The sequence below is a fragment of the Carassius auratus genome, chromosome 25, assembly GCF_003368295.1.
Source record: "Carassius auratus strain Wakin chromosome 25, ASM336829v1, whole genome shotgun sequence".
Lineage (NCBI taxonomy): Eukaryota > Metazoa > Chordata > Actinopteri > Cypriniformes > Cyprinidae > Carassius > Carassius auratus.
The window spans coordinates 1,742,064-1,766,931 of NC_039267.1; the positions used below are offsets into that span (position 1 = coordinate 1,742,064).

A 24,868-nucleotide genomic window follows, 5' to 3' on the forward strand; every position below is an offset into this window, starting at 1 on the left:
ACACGTCCTGCACACACACACACACTTCAGTCACACACACGTCCTGCACACACACACACACTTCAGTCACACACACGACCTGCACACACACACACACACACTTCAGTCACACACACGACCTGCACACACACACACACTTCAGTCACACACACGTCCTGCACACACACACACACTTCAGTCACACACACGTCCTGCACACACACACACACTTCAGTCACACACACGACCTGCACACACACACACACACTTCAGTCACACACACGTCCTGCACACACACACACACACACACTTCAGTCACACACACGTCCTGCACACAAACACACACTTCAGTCACACACACGACCTGCACACACACACACACACTTCAGTCACACACACGACCTGCACACACACACACACACACTTCAGTCACACACACGTCCTGCACACAAACACACACTTCAGTCACACACACGACCTGCACACACACACACACACACTTCAGTCACACACACGTCCTGCACACACACACTTCAGTCACACACACACTTCAGTCACACACACGTCCTGCACACACACACACACTTCAGTCACACACACGTCCTGCACACACACACACACTTCAGTCACACACACGACCTGCACACACACACACACACACTTCAGTCACACACACGACCTGCACACACACACACACTTCAGTCACACACACGTCCTGCACACACACACACACTTCAGTCACACACACGTCCTGCACACACACACACACTTCAGTCACACACACGACCTGCACACACACACACACACTTCAGTCACACACACGTCCTGCACACACACACACACACACACTTCAGTCACACACACGTCCTGCACACAAACACACACTTCAGTCACACACACGACCTGCACACACACACACACACTTCAGTCACACACACGTCCTGCACACAAACACACACTTCAGTCACACACACGACCTGCACACACACACACACACACTTCAGTCACACACACGTCCTGCACACACACACTTCAGTCACACACACATCCTGCACACACACACACTTCAGTCACACACACGTCCTGCACACACACACACTTCAGTCACACACACATCTGCACACACACACACTTCAGTCACACACACATCTGCACACACACACACACTTCAGTCACACACACCTCCTGCACACACACACACACTTCAGTCACACACACGACCTGCACACACACACACACACACTTCAGTCACACACACATCTGCACACACACACACACACTTCAGTCACACACACGTCCTGCACACACACACTTCAGTCACACACACGACCTGCACACACACACACACACACTTCAGTCACACACACGTCCTGCACACAAACACACACTTCAGTCACACACACATCTGCACACACACACACTTCAGTCACACACACACACTTCAGTCACACACACATCTGCACACACACACACACTTCAGTCACACACACATCTGCACACACACACACTTCAGTCACAAACACACACTTCAGTCACACACACGTCCTGCACACACACACACACTTCAGTCACACACACGACCTGCACACACACACACACACTTCAGTCACACACACATCTGCACACACACACACACACTTCAGTCACACACACGACCTGCACACACACACACACACACTTCAGTCACACACACGTCCTGCACACACACACTTCAGTCACACACACGTCCTGCACACACACACACACACACTTCAGTCACACACACGACCTGCACACACACACACACACACTTCAGTCACACACACGTCCTGCACACACACACACTTCAGTCACACACACGTCCTGCACACACACACACTTCAGTCACACACACGTCCTGCACACACACACACTTCAGTCACACACACACGTCCTGCACACACACACACACACTTCAGTCACACACACGTCCTGCACACACACACACGTCCTGCACACACACACACTTCAGACACACACACGTCCTGCACACACACACACTTCAGTCACACACACGTCCTGCACACACACACACACACACTTCAGTCACACACACGACCTGCACACACACACACACACACACTTCAGTCACACACACGTCTTCATTAATATCCTGAATTACTTTTCATTGTTACTTTCCATTTCTATTTTAATTTGAGGTCAAATGCTTGTTTTTATTTATTTTTATTTTTTTATTAAGTGATTTCTTAAAATCCATATTTCCATCCATATTTTAGATTTAGCTTTAGTAATATATATATATATATAAATGCATTTGCAGTTTTATTGGTTTAGTCATTTTGTGTTTTTTATTTATATCCATATTTGCCATTTATATTGTAAATGTAGTTTTAGTCATTTGCAAAATAATTTTTATTTTTTTCATCTTTACATTGTTTTTTTATTAGCTTAATCCTTTCATTTAATTTATCTAGATATATATTTTTTGTTATTTTGTTTTTATTCTTTTTTTACATTTATATTATAAACATTGTTGTATTCATTAAAAAATAATTAGTGATTGTTTCCATTTTAGTAACTTTATTTTTTTTATCCTTTTTAATGCTTTTTTGTTTTTTATTTATGTTTTTGTCTTTTTTTTTATTTGTCTATGTAGTTTTTATAAATTTTTGCCTTTTTTCGTTGAGTTAATGTTAATTTATTTCAAGTAACAAAATATTTTAATAGTTTTAGTTAATGATAATAATCCTAATTTTGTATATTTTATTTGCCAGTCTTGGAAATATTAGCACAACAAAGCAACTGTTCAATGAACTCTTTGTGAATGAAGTTTCTAAAACAAATGGAGCATTTCTGAAAGTAATCCTCAAATACTAATCAGTTTCAGAAAAACACCCAGATTCTGCTCTTCAGACTGAGTTTGCTCCATCATCAGTCATAAAGAGAGTTGAGAATGAATTATTGATTCCCAGCCTGTCGTTAGACTTCATTAACCAAGTTTACAAAGTCACGCTGCTCCTGAATTCAGATCAGAAACATGAGCTGTTATTAAAGCAAGCTCAGCCCTGTTCACATCATACGCTCAGAGAATCTGTACATATACTGATAATAACTGGAGAACAAGCGTCTCGTGGACGTCCTCGGCTCGATCCATCATGCTTCAGATTCACTGGAAAACAATGAAAACCCAAACCAGCAGAGGATCGAGTGTTTGAGATGAGTCTGGCCTCAGGCGAACACACACAAGAACAGACTGAAGTGAGAAGACATCAGGAACATGAGGATTAACAAAAAACACTACTAAAAATAACGAAAACTAAATGATCTCACGCTTTCAGTGTGTGTGTGTGTGATGCTCCGCTGTATTTTCAGCATCATTCCTCCAGTCTTCAGTGTCACATGATCTTCAGAAATCAGAATAATATGATCATTTACTGCTCAAGAAACATTTCTGATTATTATCAATGTTGAACACAGTTGTGCTGCTCAATATTTTTGTGGAAACTGATGCATTTCCATTCAAGATTTTATGGTAAGTAAAAAATGTATACTTTTATTCATCAAGTATGCAAAAATTGATCAAAAGTGACAGTAAAGACCTTATATTATATTAGATTTATATTTCAAATAAATGCTGTTCTTTTGAACTTTCTATTCCTGTAAAGTTCTACACGACTGTGTTTAACATTGATAATAGGGCTGCACGATTCTGGATAAATTGAGAATCACGATTTTTTGATCTCATATAGAGATCACGATTCTCCTACGATTCTTTATTATTATTATTACTATTAACATTATCATTATCACAAGTATATAAATTAATTATTTTATTTTGCAAGGATTCTTTAAATTGATCAAGTGTGACAGACATTTATAACAAAATATTTCCATAACACACAATTATTGTTCTTCTGAACTTTCTATCAAAGAAACCTGAAAAAAATCTACTCATCTGTTTTCAACATAATAATAATAATAATAATAATAATAATAATAATGTTTTTTTTGAAGGGCAAAACAGCATATTATTCTGATTTCTGAAGATCATGTGACACTGAAGACTGAAGATGATGCTGAAAATACAGCGGAGCATCACAGAAATAAATTACATTTTAAAATACATTCAAGTGAAAGCAGTTATTTTAAATGGTAAAAATATTTCAAAACTTTACTGTTTTTGCTGTACTTTGGATCAGATAAATATAGTTTGGTGAGCAGAGGAGACTTTAAAAAAACATTACACATCTTATGGTTCAAAAACTTTTGACTGGTAGTGTATATATAATATATTTAAAACCTCAGTTTTTTAATATTAGAATGATGAAAAAGTTGTTTAGATCACTGATTCAACGACTCACTCATAAACCTACTACACTTGTTTCATTTCTGGATGAATCAGCGTTTTTGAACGATTCTCTTGAATGAAAAATTAATTCATTCACAAATAAATTAAGACACTTGTCGCCACCTATTGGTGAAACAATGCAATCGACACAAACGTTATTTAAAGCGCAGTACTTTCAAAAGGGGATTTGTTATATTTTGATCGCTGCCATATAGACATCAATGTTTATATTTAAACTATAAACTTTATCCCAGTATTTCTGTGATAATATAAATGACTGTAAGACAGATATAATACTGTGTAGTTGAAAAGACTGTTTGTGAAGATGTTTCTTAACCAAACATGGTAAGAGCTCTCTCTGAAAGACTTTGTCAAAGGTTTAACAGACTCGGGGAATCGTCGTCTTTTAGAAATGAGATCGAGAGGGTGTCTGAATCGAGATCGCGATCTTTTAACGATTAATCGTGCAGCTCTAATTGATAATATCAGAAATGTTTCTTGAGCAGTAAATGATCATATTATTCTGATTTCTGAAGATCATGTGACACTGAAGACTGGAGGAATGATGCTGAAAATACAGCGGAGCATCACAGAAATACATTACACTTTAACACAGATTGATTTACATTAGAATAATGCCACATTTTTTCCTGTGTTTTTGTTCCTGTGTATATATATATATGTTTAATGTTATGTTGACTTTAAACCAAAGTTGTATCTGATCATTGTTGGTTTACAGCAGGAATAAACCGTTAAATTGAAACAAGATCAATGAAGATCACTGAAAGCCCGTTTCAGACTGATTTCCAATCCAAGCCCAGCATTCATAAATCAGCTCAGCTTGTTTAGAGCGGTTTCTCAATACAGTGGAGAGGGCAAGTATTGGGTCCTGAAGAACACTTGAAGTGGCTCATTGATTAGAGCCAGAGGTCATTTACACTTTCCCACTAACAGCAGCTCAATTGAGATGATTGATAGTCTCTTATATAACTACAGCACAGCAGCACACATGATGATTTCTGCCACAAACCAGCCATAAAGCTCAACATGAAAGTCATCCCGCTCCAATTACGGATCCCAACAGATGAGAACTGCAGGTAAAACTGTAAAACTAAATCTCATTTCAGTCTCATTCATAAAGACTTGAACTGAGAACTTGAGTCTCGTGCTATAAACAGCAGAATGAAACAACTGCACTTATCATGTTCTGAATATAAAACACTTCTGTGTTCATTCATCTGCCATTAACACAGTTCTAAACCACGCTTAATTTGGACCTTAAATGTCAGAAATGTCAAGAGGTTTAAAGACACACTTGCTCTGTCTTTTTTATGGTAAAATAAAATAGTGAGTCATCATTTACACATTAAATGTAATTATCATTTACAAAAATAATCCTTCAATTTACACATTATGAAATACAAAAACAAAACCTATGCCACACAATTTTGAGTTAATATCTCATAATTCAGAGTCTTTATCACACAATTTAAGTTTAACGCAATACTGCATTAATAGCCATAATTACAGGTTTATGATCTCATAATTCTGAATTTTCTCATAATTCTGAGTTTATGATCTCATAATTCTGAATTTTCTCATAATTCTGAGTTTATGATCTCATAATTCTGAATTTTCTCATAATTCTGAATTATCTCATAATTCCGAGTTTATGATCTCATAATTCCGAGTTTATGATTTCATAATTCGAAGTTTATGATCTCATAATTCTGAATTTTCTCATAATTCTGAATTATCTCATAATTCTGAGTTTATTATCTCATAATTCCAAGTTTATGATCTCATAATTCCAAGTTTATTATCTCATAATTCCGAGTTTATTATCTCATAATTCTGAGTTTATATCACATATCTACATAATTTCATAATTCTGACTTGTTTTCTGCCAATTCTGTATTTTTTACAAAGATCTACAAGAAAAAAGTTTGAATTGGGAGATAAAAAGTCATAATTATATCCATAGTTTTATTTTTATTTTGTCCAGAAAATAATCTTGAACAGGAACCAGATCAAACAAATAACAAAAAACTGACCAAAATAAATAAATGGCACGGAAGAAATGAACATTTTTAAGGCTTCATCTTTCTGGGACACTATAAATGAACAGCCAATGAAAAGCCTCCGAACAGACACACTTAAGTGACATCACTGCTCTCTGTTCGACCGTGCTAAAGCTAAAACACATTTCTGCCTGATTGCTCTCCAGTTTCTGCTCAGACTCTGGCACCTCATTCATTTCCCAAACAGCTCCTGGGCTTCCAGCACTGCGGCTGGTTTCCCGTTCACGGCTTTAATGTATGTCTGGGCTGCAGTGATGGAGCCGAGGGCGTGATTAGCCTAAAACCAAAGCTCCAGCTAGCATCGCTATCCCAGCAGCCACTCACAAACACGTGTATGCCTGCTCCCAGCAAACACTGGGCCTTCAGACAGCTCAGATGAGCCTCAGCGCTTCCAGTCCGTCTCTCTTTCTCAAGGTGCAGGGTTTCTCTCAGATCATCGTGTGTTTCTCAGATCATGTGATGCAGGAACTGTGCGATCTCTGAACATCTGTGAAGCTGCTCAGATCGATCCTGCGCTCGCTCATGAAGACACTGCTCACAAGAACTCAGAGAAAACACTTTTATTACAAAAATATACTATGAGAGCCAATAGATTTCAACCACAGACCATTCAAATATTTCTTTAACCTGCGGCTCATTTTCATATTTCTACATTTAAATTAATCAGTCCATTTCTCAGTAACATATCAGAGCATTACAAATACAAAAACATTACAAATTACCTGAAAAAAACATTTATTTGTAATAAATATATATAAATGTTCCAATTAATAGTTAATCAATAATAATAATTACTAAATTAACTGAATTAATTTCTTGTCTTTCTTTCGTTGGTGAAATGTAATCTAGACACTAAATCTTTCTTCTCACCGTTTCAAACAGGATCATTATAATTAAGAATAGTTATAATTCTATTACCTGTAATAACAGTTATAATACAAATGTATCAACTCTTTGCATAAAAACACTGATGTTGTGTGTAAATCTCTAAACCTGAACTGATTTTCACAAATATACCTCTGAGAAAACACTGAATATCATCACAGAGATAGAGATAGAGATAGAGAGGAGTCTGGTGTGTGAAGGGATCTGAAACCCAGAGAGTACCACTGATGAAGACACACTCATCCTGGTCTCTGATGATCTGAGGACACGAGGTCTCAGTGTGTGTGTGTGTGTGTGTGTGTGATTGTCAGCTGCTGGTGTGTGAGGTCGATCAGCTCTGAAGACTCAAACCTCTGCTGGTCTGGAGCGCTCCTGCTCCTCCTGAAGCTCTGTGACGCTCTGACGCAGTCGTTTGGTGAAGACCAGTCGAGATCGGCCGCAGTACGAGTGATCGCTCTTCAGCTTCTCCTCCAGAGGCAGGAGCAAACCTCGCAGAGGATCTCCATCCAGCGGGAACTGACCACCAGAGAGAAGAGAACACATCAGAGTCAGACCGATCCATTCATTCATAAAAAAAAAAATTTAAATGGAAATTAAACATACTTCAGGAGCATTCTTTTTGTGTGTGTGTGCCATTGTTTTTTTGCAGATTTTTCCTGAAGTCTCATTACTATAATACAAAAAATGTATTTACTTTAAATTTCATAAAATGTAAATTATTTATTAGTGTTACTCTAATGCAATTAATATACTATAATCGTTTTTAATACAATTTAAAAAAAATTGTATATTTTCATATTTTATATTTTTTTTATTTATAACTTGTAGTAAATTTTAAATTAAATATTCATATTTTCTGTTTTCTTTAAAAATTTTACTTAAAATTGTAGCACTTTTGTTGTGTTATTATTATTACATTTATCATTAATTGTTTGTATAGCTCTTATTAAATTTTACTTCAGTTTTAGTTTTAGTCAAATTTAATAAAATCGATGCCTTGGCAACTAGTAGAAATAAAATAAGTTTTATACATGTTATTATACTCTACTGTTTTTCTATGTTATTTATTATGTTATTAAATGTTAATATTTCAGATAATGTTTTAATAAGCTTTTAGTTAATGACAATAAACCTGGTCTATAAACACAATTGTAGGTTTTTGTATAAAAATAAAAAAACAAATAATTACATTGTTGATGAGAAATACAATCATCCAAAATTAATAAATTAATATTTTATGAATGCATTACAGATGAGAATTATATCATTAAAATATTGTCACAATGCTAAACACACTTGATAATCCCAAAAGCTCATTTTCATTGTCTTTATGTTTGAAGAGAAGAAGGATGTGTTGGTCCTGAGATAAAACGAAGAGCATGCAGCACACGAGACTCTTGTCTGATGGACGTGCAGCTCGTTCTGTGTGATCTGGACATCAACTCAACATCAACAGCGAGAGCAGAAACTATGAGACGCAGCCAGATGAATCATGGGACGCCGCTAATGGCAGCTCATTTAGCTAATGATGCACCACACTTCCTGAGATACGAGAAACCACTGACCGTGATGACCAACACACACACACACACACACACACACACACACACACAGCCTACCTAACTCAAATGTTGCAGAATGAAAATACATAACATCTATAATAACAAAACGTGTATCTTTAAAAAGATAAAAACATCTCATCAGTGCTGGTTTCAGCTGATCTCGAGCACTGATGAGTTTCTGAGATTCAGACTCAATGAACAACTCATTAGAACGAATCACTCAGTGCAGAGCGAATCAGTGAATCAGTTCAAAAGATCAAACCACATCCGATTCCTCATGAATCACTCTTAACTTAATTTATATTTATATATATATATATATATAGAGAGAGAGAGAGAGCTTCTTCTAACCTCTCCCTGGACCCGGTTTGTAAACCCCAGGTCTAGTAAATCACACGGCGCTCTATATTAGTTGTTGTTGTGTTCTGCTAGCCAGAACAATACACTCATCTATTTATTATCTATGGTTTATTTCCTGTTGTGTTCACAGCTGAACCTCAGTGACGGCCCACAGCGAGTGTGAACTGTGTGAAGAACACACACTCAAACACACACTGATGCTCCAGAGCTGCCAGCTGGATCAGATCAGTCTCTGGCAGCACACACACACTCACACACACGATCTGATGGGTCACACACACACACACACACACACACACTGATGCTCCAGAGCTGCCAGCTGGATCAGATCAGTCTCTGGCAGCAAACACACACCTGAACAGGTGTCCACACACACACACACACACACACACACACACACACACTGCACTGGCTACCTATTAAGTTCTGTATCAGTTACAAATTATCATTACTTACCTATAAGGCCCTAAATGGTTTAGCTCCTGTGTACCTAACTAGCCTTCTACCACGCTACAACCCATCACGCTCCCTAAGGTCACAAAACGCTGGACTTTTGGTCGTTCCTAGGATAGCAAAGTCCACTAAAGGAGGTAGAGCTTTCTCACATTTGGCTCCCAAACTCTGGAATAGCCTTCCTGATAATGTTCGGGGTTCAGACACACTTATGGAGCCAAAAGAGTCTCAATAAAGATAAATGCACACACTACATTCACAAATGCACACATAGGATTCATACATTCACACACATAATTCATAAATACACACACAGGATACACAAATGCGCACAAAATTCACAAATGCACACACAAAATGTAAAAAGCACAGAAGATTCACAAATGCACACAAAATTCAGAAATACACACACAATTCAGAAATGCAAACAACATTTACAAATGCACTCAAGATTCACAAATGCACAGAACAAGATTCAGAAATGTATTTCTGATGCACACACACATATATCTTGATTTACAAACTGCTTGCGGTCTGTGAACTTCACTGCATTTGTGTGTGAATTTTGAGACTCCTCTGACTTGGCTCGACACACAAATGCTTTTTTTTAAACAGGGAATGATCAGCAACCAATCAGATATCTCCCTTGTTTGAGCCAATCACAAGAATGCACCCCACGTGGGGGATTGTTTACTTATGAGCCAATCAGCGAACGACTCACTTTCCTCACGCAGCCGGACACCCACTTTGCGCAGCAGGAGACTCACTTTCCGCAGCCGGAGAGTAACTTTCCTCTCGCAGTGAACGACTCCCTTTCCTCACGAGTCACGCAGCGAGTGGCTCACTTTCCTCACGAGTCACGCAGCGAACGACTCACTTTCCTCAGCGAACGATTCCCTTTCCTCACGCAGCGGCGATTCACTTTGCGCAGCTGGAGAGTCACTTTCCTCTCTCAGCGGACCACTGACTCTCTCTTCATGTAGGGACCGAATATTATAATTAAAGTGACTTCTATATTGCATCCAAAGAATATTTAGATATACTTAAAATATTCAAAAAGGTGTAATTTTTTTTTTTACTTTCATTAAAATATTTCAATTAAATGAAATAATTGCCTATTGCAAATTTATGAATCCATGGTTAACTTTTTTTCTGCAGTCACTGGGCTATATGTATTGAGACATTTTAAAATTTATATTTTGTAAAAAATAATAAAAAAATAAACCTGAATTGTAATCTAAACATCTGTATTTCCATACAATTTCATAAATATGCTGTGTGAACGCGTTCATGTGATTGGCTTATAAGTAAACAACCACGTGGAGTGCGTTCTTGTGATTGGCTAAAAGAAGGGAGACATCTGATTGGTTGCTGATCATTCCATGCATTTGTGTGTCCAGCCAAGTCAGAGGAGTCTCAAAATTCACACACAAATGCAGTGAAGTTCACAGACCGCAAGCATTTTGTAAATCAAGATATATGTGTGTGTGCATCAGAAATACATTTCTGAATCTTGTCCTGTGCATTTGTGAATCTTGAGTGCATTTGTAAATGTTGTTTGCATTTCTGAATTATGTGTGTATTTCTGAATTTTGTATGCATTTGTGAATCTTCTGTGCTTTTTTAAATTTTGTGTGTGCATTTGTAAATTTTGTGCACATTTGTGTATCCTGTGTGTGTATTTATGAATTATGTGTGTGCATATGTGAATGTAGTGTGTGCATTTATCTTTATTGAGACTCTTTTGGCTCCATACACACTCTCTCTGTTTAAATCTAGATTAAAAACGCATCTCTTTCACCAAGCATACGAATAATGTATCTCTTAAATTGTGAGTGTAGTTGCATCTGATCAAATGTGCATTCTTATTCTTTAGCTTGGTTTAAACTAATTAATTTTACTCTGTTGGATCAGCAGCTATGCTAATGATGTCTCTATGTGTTTCTCTGTTTCTGCTGGATCTTCATCCCGTGGTAACTAGGATTTACACAAGCTCCAGTCTGGATCCAGAACACCTGAGAAGAGATGATGCTGACCCTCAGAGGACCTCAGATGATGCTGACCCTGAATCAACAACAGAACTAACAATTATTGCTAAATGTGTGACTGCATCATATAACAATTATTAATTAATAATAATATTAATAATGTTCATCGTCTGGCTGACTACGTCTTGTATTAATTTTCTATAATCCTGTCATACGTGCACAAACTGACAGTCACCACTTATAAGCTACTACTAAATATTGTAGAAACATAATTTTCTGTAAAGCTGCTTTGTAACGATTTGTATTGTAAAAAGCGCTATACAAATAAACTTGAATTGAATTTAATTTTAATTGCATTTTCATTTGAACTTTAATTAGAATGAGTAATTTTTACATATGTATGGAATACATTTACTTTGGCTGAATTTTGTTTTATGATGGTTTAGTAGTTTTGTGGCGTTTTCTAATTTTTTGTCATTTTTGTTTTTTTAAGTTTATATAGGTTTTATTATTATTATTACTTTTAAGTAGATCAAGTAAAACTGACTGAAACTGAGAAAAATTGCTTGTAAACTAGCTGAAATAAAATGTGGTTTTGAAAACTTTATTTCGGTTCAACAAACTAGCTGAAATATATATAGAAATACAGAAATATAATATAGACAGTAAGTATATATATATATACAGTACAGGCCTAAAGTTTGGAAGCATCACTATTTTAAATGTTTTTGAAAGAAGTTTCTTCTGCTCATCAAGCCTGCATTTATTTGATCACAAATACAGAAAAACAATAATATTGTGAAATATTTTTACTATATATAATTTAAAATAATAGTTTTTAAATGTATTATACTTTAAATGATCATTTATGTCTGTGATGCAAAGCTGAATTTTTAGGATCATTATCAGATGATCCTTTAGAAATCATTCTTATATGATGATTCATTATCAAAGTTGGAAACAGTTCTGCTGCTTAATATTATTTCAGAACATGTGATACTGTTTTAGAATACTTTGATGAATAAAAAGTAAAAACAGAAGAGAAGCTATTAGAATGATTTCTAAATGATCATGTGATCGACTGATGTTACATGTGACACTGAAGGCTGGAGGAATGATGCTGAAAATTCAGCGCTGCATCACAGGAATACATTATTTTTTTAAAGTATATTCAAATAGAAAACTATTATTTTAAATTGTAATAATATTTCACAATATAACTTTTTTCTGTATTTTTGATCAAATAAATGCAGGCTTGATGAGCAGAAGAAACTTCTTTCAAAAACATAAAAAATAGTAATGTTTCCAAACTTTAGGTCTATATATATATATATATATATATATATATATATATATGAGAGAGAGAGAGAGAGAGAGAGAGAAAAGTCAGTTTAATGTTTTTAAATGTTTCATTGTAATTCATTTCAAATGAACAGAATGTTCATGTATCGTTTCAGTTCTCACCTGCTTTATGGCGTCATAAACAGCTCTGAAGGCGGGCTGCTTGTCGTCATGGTAAACGCCGCGGTTGCCGTGGAGAATGTAAACACCGCTGTGTTCAGCGCTGATGCAGTTGCTGCCGTAGATACAGTGATCAGGACGATAGTTCCAGAGACACTCCATCAGCAGCAGAGACTCTGACACACGCAGAGAGAGAGAGAGAGAGAGAGAGAGAGAGAGAGAGAGAGAGAGAGAGAGAGAGAGAGAGAGACACACACACACACACACACAGAGAGAGAGAGAGAGAGAGAGAGAGACACACACACACACACACACACACACACACAGAGAGAGAGAGAGAGAGAGAGAGACACACACACACACACACACACAGAGAATCAGTGCAGCAGATCTACAGGTGATGATGATGATGAAGATGAGGAGGAGGAGGGAGAGCTGTACCTGGGTTATAGTGGAAGATGATGTTGAGCAGGTCCTGGTCGCCCCACGTGATGTTCAGCTTGTACTTGTGTAACAGAGGCATCAGAAGATCAGCCCACTTCAGATCCACCGCTGCCAGGTCATTCTGTCCACACACACACACACACACACACACTCATCAGTCCGTCTCAGGTGGGTGATCTTTATGCATGTTTTTACATAACTGTTCTCACTCAGACTCATGTTTGACAGATGAATGATGATGAAACCTCTTCAGTAATGAGGAAATATGAGAAGAGCAACAGAAGAACAACAGAGACCTCTGCTGGTGACACATCACTCATCAAAACCAGAAACACCTGCATTGATTTCATCAACATTTAAGGGTTCAAATGTGTATTTACATTAGAGATGTAAGTTTATTCATTTCTTTAAACGTTTTTTTTTTATATATATATTTTCAATTTGAGGTTAATATTTCTATATTTATATAACACTGAGATGCAGGATATAATATTTTCATATTTCTTTATCATTTTATTAGATCAAAGTAACAATAGTCCGGTTAACCCTTGAGTGAATGAAACTGAAAAATGATCAAATATATTAAATGCACTGAAATGTTAACATGACTATTATTACTTACATCTAATAAAATGATTTTAAAAATGTATACTCTTACAAATGATGTTAGTCATCAAATTATTGAATAGTTTTTAACTATTCTGGCCTGTATCTATTGCATCTCAATGCAAACACTTTATCTTATAACTTTACAAATGTTTTAAAGAGAAAGTGAAAGTATTGAAATGTAATATACACCGGCCATCATGTCTTCAATATTTTATAATATTTTCTTTAACTCCTCAGTGTCCATTAAAGACAGTCTCAGATGGGATAACTATCAGCTGAGCCGAAATATCCATCTGGTCTCACAGATGCAGAGCTGAAATACACACACTTCAGGAGAAAAGCATGTGTATGATGTGTGTCCTCATGCGTGTGTATCCCGGAGGACTGTACCTTGAAGAGTGTGTGTCGGATGCGGGTCATGTTCATGAGCATGACTCCTGAGTTGACGCCGGTCTGGCCGTAGTACGGGTGTCGAGCGAAGCGGTTGTACCAGCCGATGCGTGGCTCCTCGTGCTCCGGGGACATGGCTGCCACCTGACTGCTGTTGAACCGGGACAGAAAGCTCCAGACGTCCTCCAGCGGCCGCAGGAACAGCACATCTGTGTCCACGTACAGCACAGAGTCCACCTGCTTCAGAAGCAGCTGACACACCAGCACTCCGTCACTGACACCACCCGCCTCCTCAAACACCACCAAACACTGCACTCCATTCTGTGCTACACAGAGCTGCACCGTTCACTTGATTCATTACTGGAGGAATCAGTGTGTAACTCACTGCGGTTTGACTTCTGTAAAGTGAGATATTTCCAACAGAAAAGATACTCACGGGGAGGAAGAGTCTCTGAGAAGCGCAGGGTTTGAACAGTCTCTTCCACTCTCTGGCGTTCTCACTGGGGAAGACTATGGGATAAACGCTGTAGCTGAACGTCGAGCGAAACCTCTGCGGCCACGACTCCAGCTGCACGACACACACAGGATTTCAGGAAGATCAGTGTGTGCTGCTTCTCTCAGATTTAACATCAAGCTGTAATATATCCACCACATATCTCCATCTACCCAGACCACACACACATGCTAATGTTTGCTTTAAATTATTAAAACATTACTAGTGTGTTTCTCTGAACATTCTAATCTCGGTTATTTGAACGTTCCATTTGATCATTTTTCAAACATGTGAATGTTACTCTTGAGTGTTCTCTGAAGTGTAACATTTAAAAACATCAAACAAATATAACTATTTTATTAAATCTGTTCCATGAATGTAGACATTCCATGTTCTGATCTAACATTTTGAGAAAACTATTAAAGATCAGTAAACCCTGAACAAACATTATATGTATGTAACTGTTTTGTTGATAACTCTTCCAGAACGATCCGAGATGTTTTAGTGCAAGAAGTAAAACAGAGTAAAGGTTTAATCATGTAAGAAGTACAGCCTCTTTAATCATTTTTATTTACACGCATCAGTAAAATAGCAATATTTACCTGCTCACATTGATCCTAAAACATCTGAATCCATTTCAGAAGCCTCTCTGTGAACATTCTTGACTCCGAGGTCTTAAACCTAACAGTTTACTCTAAAATACTTCAAATCAGAAAAACTATGAATACATCTCTGTTGTTTCTTTGTTATTATTATTATTATTATAATATTGTCTGGTTTCCTGCATTTACAGTCTTGTATCATGTTTGTCACTTCTGTATTTTACATATTTTGGATCTGAGAAATCCTCTAAAAGTGTTGTTTAATTCAGTTTTACCCTAACACCACGGTGTATAAGCAGTGAATATTCCTCATATACGTGCTCACCTCCTGTCTGAATCCGGCGTGGAGGTGGTCTTCTGAGAAGATGTGAAAGCACAAGTGTCTGTGGCTGAAGAGGACAGCAGATTTCAGCATGACGAGTGTTTCCTCCAGTCTGGAGCCACAGGCCACCACGGCCAGCTGGACCGGGTCCTGAGGAGCAGACCTGCACCAGACACACACACAGATCAGTGTCATCAGCAGAACACACTCAACACTAGAGCCGTGTCACACACACGAACAGTGAACGCTCACAGACAGAGCCATCTAGATCTAGAGCCGACGGTCTGTACCTAGGAGCCGAGTCCGTAACGCAGTGGTTTGGGCAAACATCACGGCTGATTCTCCAGTACGGCTCCCAGTGAGTGACAGAGTCTGAACCACACCTGACAGGAGACACACACACACACACACACCAGCACGTCTCAGTCACACACACACTCTCAGCTGTGCAGAACAACCAGCCTTCTCATCCAGATACAAACCTGTTTACTAAAGAGTTGGGACAAGGACATGTTTACCACTGTGTGACATCTCCTCTTCTCTTTATACCAGTCTGCAAACGTCTGGGGACTGAGGAGACGAGTGTCTCAAGTTTAGGAAGAGGAATGTTGTCCCATTCTGGTCTAATACAGGCTTCTAGTTGCTCAACTGTCTTAGGTCTTCTTCATCTCATCTTCCTCTTTATGATGCACCAGATGTTTTCTATGGGTGATTCTATTTCTTTCCAGATGTGTAAGCTGCCCATGCCACACACACTCATGAACCCCATACCATCAGAGATGCAGCTTCTGAACTGAGCAACGATAACAACTTGGGTTGTGCTTGTCCTCTTTAGTCTGGATGACACGGCATCCCAGTTTTCCAGTTTTCTGACGACAGAACAGTGAGCCTTGTCCCAGAGAAAACACCTGCGCTTCTGGATCATGTTCAGATATGGCTTCTTTTTTGACCTATAGAGTTTTAGCCGGTAACAGCGAATGGCACGGTGGATTGTGTTCACCGACAATGTTTTCTGGAAGTATTCCTGAGCCCATGTTGTGATTTCCATTACAGTATCATTCCTGTATGTGATGCAGTGCTGTCTAAGAGCTGAAGATCACAGGCATCCAGTATGGTTTTCCGGCCTTGACCCTTGATAGATTGTTCCAGATTCTCTGAATCTTTGGATGATATTATGCACTGTAGATGATGATAACTTCAAACTCTATGCAATTTTTCTCTGAGAAACTCCTTTCTGATATTGCTCTACTATTTTTCACTGCAGAATGGGGGAATTGGTGATCCTCTGCCCATCTTGACTTCTGAGAGACACTGAGAGGCTCTTTTTATACCAAATCATGTTCCCAATTGACCTAATAAGTAGCAAATTGGTCCTCGAGCTGTTCCTTATATGTACATTTAACTTTTCCGGCCTCTTATTGCTACCTGTCCCAACTTTTTTGGAATATGTAGCTCTCATGAAATCCAAAATGAGCCAATATTTGATATGAATGAGCCAATACTTTCAACATTTGATATATTATCTATATTCTATTGTGAATAAAATATAAGTTTATGAGATTTGTAAATTATTCCATTCCTTTTTTACTCACAATTTGTAGGGTCCCAACTTTTTTGGAGTCGGGTTTGTAAATAAATATATTATAGATCTATAAAAATATGTAATAATTAACCCAGGTTTTCAAACTGGTGTATGGGGATTTTAGAAAAAACTATCAATGTATAAAAATATAAATAATATATTTTGTATATATTATATACAAATATTAAATTAATATAAAAATAACAGTAATAATACAATTATATCCAACTAAATAAAGAAAATAAGATTTTCAATGTGTACAGTATTTACAGTGGGGAAATGGGTCCTTATACATGCTTTTTTTAATCATATTTAGTGGTTCCTGAAATCTAAAGTATTGAGTATTAATATTGACTGTACTAACAAGAAAAAGTCAAAAGTCACTCATTCAGCGGTGAATACAAAAAACGCATAATAACAATAATAAAACTAATAATAAAACAATAAAATGCAAACCATTCATTTGCAAAATTGAACTCGAGATGACCTGACTCATGGATATTAATTATGTAACATGACGTAAGCCCAGTAGGAGTCGCTGATTGGCTGAAAGCCTGGCCGGTGGGAGGGCGAATTAACTGCTTCTACGCGACGTGCATAAAGGGCCTTAACAAGGAAGCTTATGAATATTAATTCGATGTTAGCAGCTTCAGCCCGAGTACATTAGTAGGCTTAAATGACTAGAAATCCATCAAACAACCGTTCAATTAAAACAACTAACGTTATCTTATATGAGTATCAACCGCATTCAATTACTAACATACGCAGCACTGGTAAAGATTTCGATTATTTATAACACCTGTCCAGTCATTAAAGCTAGTTTAAAGCGGTCACATCATGAGTCCGGTGTATATAAGTTCAGTTTTGTGTCGTCGAGAAGATCTTTGCACAGATGTTTGTATATGATGTTGTGAGGTTGATTTTGTACATCTTGTGTGTGTTATTGTTTGTTTACCTGTCATCCTGCGCGCGTTCACTCAGGCCTGTGTCCGCTGCGCGTGTCCGCGGCGCTCGCTCCCGATGATCCGCGCGCTCCAGAGACGACACGAGCTGATTAAAGATGTAGAGCAGTGAGCAGAAGACTAACAGCGTGCAGACGAACAAAACTCGAAGATATCGCCGCATTTTCTGACTGAAAGAGCAGCCATGAAGATCAATCACGCTCTGGCGGAAGCGCGCTCATGAATATTAATCAGCTGCGACGAAGCTTCCTGGAGACGCAAGGTCACGTGACCACGTGGCCCGCCTTTCGGCCGAACGTCATGTTATCAGTCATTTTATAATATTTTGGGGGAAAATGTTTTCGAGTGAAAAAAAACAAACAAAAACAGTTTTTTAAAATAACATTACGCCTCATATTTATACAATCTTAGAACTACAAAATATTTAGAAATGTAACGTTACATATTTAGGCCTATTTCTGTTCTCTTTGTTCTCTCTAGTTTTGAGGTTAATGATGCTACAGTAAATATAAATCAGAAAAATGGATGGGAAAAAAAAACCTTTAAAACAATCTACAGACATCAAAAAACAAGGAAAGGTGAAAAAAAAACCTAAATAAATGTGCATATGTGATCTCATAAATGTTAGCAAAAGATGTATTTTCACTATATAAGAGTTGCATATTAGGTTACAGAGACACAGTAAAACAAAAAACAAAAAAACCTGCGGTAAGTTACTTTGGATAAAAAACATCTGTTAACTTAATAAATAGCGTTACTAATAAAATGTGTGGCTTTTTAAATGGACCATGGGATGAAATGGATGGATGGATAGATAGATAGATATTCCAGTCAGCAACCCTGCTGATGAATTTGGTGATTAAAATCAACAACTCTCCTGCCTACAATATATTTGTGTATGATTGTCAGTGCCCAGGGAAAGAGAGGGAGATGGTGAAGGAGAAAGAGAAAGGGAAGAACCAGGTGAGGAAACAACAACAATAAATTGACATATAGTGAATAGTGGCAAGCAAAAAAGTAACTACTGATAATCCTATACAAACTTATTGGCATTAAGTAGCCTATATTGCTTTTTTTTTGTAACATTATTTTACACCACTTGTGTTATAATAAAGGAGGAGGAAAACAACAGGGAGAGTCCATAAGGGATGAGAGGGAACTGACTAGTGAAAGAAATGAAGAGACCGAGGGAGTGCAACATAGAGAGCACCAAGCCAAAGAAGCAGACAGAAGAGAGCCGTTCAGACTTAGGGGATAAGGACACTGCTCCTAAACAGTTAAAGCTGTCTCAATACCCTCATACTCAGTTTGGCACACAGAAAAGAGCCTTTCAAGAACAGTGTTCAAAAGTTTCAGATGGCTGGAATACTCAGCTAAACAAAATGCTGCTTTCTGCTTTCCTTGTAGGGTATTTGGCAAAAAAGTCCGAAAGGATGCACTTGTTAATGATGGAGTTAATAACTGCAAAAGGCACTTGGCAAGTTTCAAAAACATGAAACAATACAGTCACATAAGGACAGTGTGGTTTGTTGGAACAGCTAAAAAGCAAGCCTCTCAAAAGGGAAGGTTGTAGAGCAGATAGAAGCAAGCAAGTACCACTGAAATTAGTGAAAGAAGGCAGTACCTAGAGCGTATTATGGCAGGAACCTGCTTCTTCTGGAAACAAGGCATAGCATTCAGAGGTCATGATGAAACAGATGAGAGACACAACAAAGGCAATTTCCTAGAGTGCATGTCACTTTTGACCAAATTTGATCTCTTCCTGCAGAGATACACCGCCCCTTCAAACACCACATACCTCTCATCTGATGAGATGATAGAGTGCTGTTCACAAGAAATAACAGAAAATATCATCAGTGAAATAAAGGGAGCAAATATGTATGCCATTATGGCTGATGAGGCCAGGGATGGAAAGACTCTGTGTTAGATATGTGTCTGTTGAGGATGCCGTCAAAGAAAGATTCCTAGCCCTTACAGAGGGGTCACAGTTTGATGCTACTTCAATAACAGCTGCAATTGAAGATCAGTTGGTAAAGAAGGGATTTGATCAGGTGAAATGTGTGGCACAGACCTGAGATGGGCCCGCTGTCATGAGTGGGGATGTTGGGGGTGTACAAGGGGTGTCTAGTATCGCCCCTGCTATAAACCATATATAATCACATGTACAGTAAAACATGTGAGAACACAGAAGCTACCCTAAAAACATTGTTTAACCGTGATATCATGCAAATAGTGATAGAAGCTCTTTACACCAGAGAAATATCCTGACTGCAAGTAAAAATAGATTATATTTAAACTCTGTAAAAAATAGCAGCATTTTCTTTGCAAAGAGTAAATGGTAGTTAGATGCTGTATATAGCTTATTGCAAATTGTGGCAGATATTTGCACCTCATTATTGTAGTAAAACTGTATGCTATAATAACATACTGAGCGTAAATTACCAATTTTGTTACAATTATTAATGAATGCTTTTCGTACAGGCGAGCAGTTGATTGTGACTGTTTATATTTGTGTTATGAACTATTTTACTATTTTAACTATTTTTTTTTTATTTCAGTAATAATTCCAAATTATCAAAATAAAATATATAAAATAATGATTTCTATTTTAATATCCTTTAAAATATGTGAAAATGATGTGCAGCTATATTTTCAGCATCATTCCTCCAGTCTTCAGTGTCACATGATCTTCAGAAATCAGAATAATATGATTATTTATTATTAGAACTATTAATAGTTGTGCTACCAAATATTATTTTGGAATCTGCGATACTTTTTTCAGGATTCTTCGATTTATAATTTTTTTAAAGAACAGCGTTTATTCCAAATATAAATCTCTTCTAACAATATTTATCTTTGATATCACTTCTTATCAATTTAACACATCCTGAATAAAAGATTCTAAAATATAATAAAGAATACAATTTCTTATAAAAAAAGAAAGGATAAATTTACAAAGTCGAGAACATGCTCCGAAGTGCCGATCTGGATCAACCGAGTCGCGAACAGGCTCCGAAGTGCCGATCTGAATCAACTATGTAAAAAAACAGAATACCGTTCTTACCAAATTCATTCAACACGTTATTAATCATCAGTGTTGGGAAGGTTACTTTGGAAATGTAATAGGTTACAGATTACAAGTTACCCTGTTTAAAATGTAATAGTAGTGTAACTTTCAATTACTTTATTAAAGTAATGTAACTAATTACTTTTGAGTACTTTTTGATTACTTTTCTAAATTTGTGAACATTATAATAAATAAAAGCATATATATCAACTCAAATACAGTTATCTAATAAGCATGTGTCATATGCTGTTTAATAAACTCCTGAAACATTGGTGTTTTTTTTTTTTTTAACTGCTGTCTCTTTATATATGATATGATGATAGTTTTCTCAAAATAAGTAAAATGCATGAAGTGACAGAGCAGTTCTAGAAATTATGTGTATGTGCTCGTGTACTCATATATTGAGACACACTGCGAGCTTCAGTAGGCCATGTGTAGTAAATGAAACTGCATGTCTTTGCCATTAATTTACAGGAGGGGCAGACTGGGAAAAAAAATCTGAATGGAAAATTCAAACTCATACAAACAAATTCATTGTTACGTTCCACCCAGTCTAGGATAGGGGAAAGCAACATTAAAGAAAAAAAAGTAAACAACAAAACTGTGATACAACAATTTATTTGATGTAACACAAACAAGGAAGTATTAAGTCTTCAGGAGTGGATGAAAATCCCAAAGAAAATACAATAAAAAAATGCCTCTAACTATTGCGACCAAGTCTACACTTACCTTACAGAAATAAAAAGTAAATAAACAACAATATAATTCCCTTAATCCCTCTCTAGTTTTAAACAGGAGAAAATGATTCAAAAATAATAAAAGAGGGCACCCACTCCCTAGAACTTCCCGTTTTTGGATGTATATATTGAAATTAGAAGACACGTTTCCACAATTGGTATCAAAATAAATACAGAAAGAAATAAGGGTCTATATCAATGTAACAATGTTGACAAGTTAACAGCAAGGCAAAGAATTAAATAGAAAGGTTTTAACACTGATTCACAACTGAACAACAGTAGAGCTTAGAAAGAACCAACTATTAGCTAAAGCCCCAAACAACAAAAGAACCACGCGTTCCTCTCCCTTGAGCGCGATGAGGCTTTTAAACTTCGACAAGACCACTCCCCAAACGAGCATCCTTCATCCCAGGAGATCACCTTCACCTGGCTTTACCTGCACAGAAATAAAGGCATGGGGGGGGGGGGGGGGCGGCAACCACGACTGCCATCTAGTGGTTGGGAAGACATGTATACAAAATAAACTTAATCTGTAGAACGTAACACCCCCACCCTTAAATTACAAACCAGGGGTTTGTATATAATACAAGACAGTATACCTCTAAATTTCACCATCATAAACATGTGACAGAGCATCAGCAACAACATTTTCAACTCCTTTCTTATAATGAATGTCTAGATTGAACTCCTGTACCATGAGCGACCACCTCATCAAACGCTGGTTTGAGTTGGACATTCGTGACAAAAAAACCAAGGGATTGTGGTCCGTATACACCCTAATGGGATTACAGCTTCCACCAACATATACTTCAAAATACTGAAGTGCCAGAAACAGAGATAGTGCTTCTTTCTCTATAGTACTATACTTTCTTTGACTCTTCGTAAACTTTTTAGAGAAGTAAGCTACAGGGTGTTCAATACCAGAGTCATCATCCTGCAGCAATACAGCTCCAGCTCCACAGGCACTGGCATCCACTTGCAACTTGAAAGGAAGTGAAAAGGTAGGAGCAGACAGCACTGGAGAATTACAAAGGAGTATCTTTGCAGAATTAAAGGCCTGTTCACATTCAGGTCCCCACACAAATTTTCTGGCCGTACTTAGCAGATCTGTTAGTGGGGATACCACCACTGAAAAATTCCTACAGAATGCACGGTAATATCCAGTCATCCCCAGAAAACGTCGGAGCTCTCTCTTGTTGGTTGGGGTGGGAAAATCAACAATGGCATTCACTTTGGCATCAACTGGCTTAACTTGCCCTTGTCCAATCACTTTACCAAGATAAGTGACCATAGCTTTAGCAAATTCACACTTCGCCAAGTTTAAGGTCAATGATGCTTCAGCCAACCTCTTGAAAACTAGTTCCAAGTTATTTACGTGATCCTCCCAAGACATTGAGTAGATAACCAAGTCGTCCAGATATACCTCACAATTGGGCACCCCTGACAAAACTCTCTGCATGAGCCGTTGGAAAGTTGCTGGGGCATTTCTCATCCCGAATGCCATAATGGAATATTGCAGGAAGTTATCAGGGGTGACAAATGCAGAGATCTCAGAGGCCCGTGGGGTCAAGGGTACCTGCCAATACCCCTTTAGGAGATCAAGCTTGGTAATGTAACGAGCAGAGCCTACTCGATCTACACAATCCTCCATACGTGGCAGGGGGAAGGAATCTGGTTTTGTTATATTATTAACCCTACGGTAGTCAGTACAAAATCTTACAGTTGAGTCAGGTTTTGGAACTAAAATACAGGGTGAAATCCATGGGCTTTGACTGGGAAAGGCCAAACCATGATTTAACAAATATTCTACTTCCTTTCTCATTAATTCACGCTTCATTGGGTTGAGCCGATATGGGTGTTGCTTGATTGGCCTACACTCGCCCACATCGATATCGTGTTTCAACACTGTAGTCTGCGTTGGCACATCAGAAAATAAAGTAGAATACTTGTGGACCAGATTTACAATGTCCTCACATTGTTCTTTAGGAAGATACCAGAAATATGATTTCAAATCACTCAAAATGGAGGAATTATTTAAGCGCATTGTCAGGCCATGAACATCACTATTGGCCAAGCCATCATTTACAGGATTATATACCACTTGTCTGACACTAGTGGACAAAACCGATACAGGTTTTGGTATTGACTCTGGAGATACCGACCTGGTCACGTAGGCTTTCAACATATTTATGTGACACAACCGGGTTTTTCTCTTACGGTCTGGGGTACTAATCACATAGTCTGTGTCACCAAGCTTTCGCTCAACAACATAGGGGCACGAAAATTTGGCTTGCAAAGCTGAGCCAGGAACAGGAAGAAGGACAAGCACTTTTTCACCAGGTTGAAAATTACGCACTACACTTTGCTTATCATAATGAGCTTTCATTTTAGCCTGTGTTTTAACAAGATGCTGTTTTGCAACTTCACATGCCCTGTGGAGACGTTCCCGAAAAGAACTGACATAGTCTAAAACTGACATGGATGGAGTGGTCTTAGACAGCAACTGCTCACTCAACAACTTCAATGGTCCCCGAACTGTATGGCCAAAAACGAGTTCCGCAGGA

The 24,868-nt window shown here is 37.7% G+C and overlaps 2 protein-coding genes across 5 annotated transcripts in view; one reads left to right on the plus strand and one right to left on the minus strand.

Moving 5' to 3' along the window:
- The window catches only part of LOC113042956 (contactin-1a-like), a 551,632-nt gene that overhangs the window by 328,373 nt on the left and 198,391 nt on the right, over positions 1–24,868 (plus strand).
- LOC113042960 (glucoside xylosyltransferase 1-like) lies at positions 6,933–18,736 on the minus strand. 4 transcript variants are annotated; one of them, XM_026202002.1, is made up of 8 exons: positions 18,494–18,736; positions 16,247–16,339; positions 15,960–16,119; positions 14,976–15,107; positions 14,540–14,776; positions 13,538–13,661; positions 13,100–13,272; positions 6,933–7,788 (listed from the first exon to the last, which is right to left on the minus strand). In XM_026202002.1, exons 1-8 carry the CDS (start codon positions 18,661–18,663, stop codon positions 7,618–7,620), a joined length of 1,260 nt encoding a protein of 419 aa, XP_026057787.1. In that variant the 5' UTR covers positions 18,664–18,736; the 3' UTR covers positions 6,933–7,617. The 4 variants fall into 4 exon arrangements, with proteins under 4 accessions (XP_026057787.1, XP_026057786.1, XP_026057785.1 ...); XM_026202001.1 differs by having other exon boundaries at positions 14,540–14,779; XM_026202000.1 differs by having other exon boundaries at positions 14,540–14,791.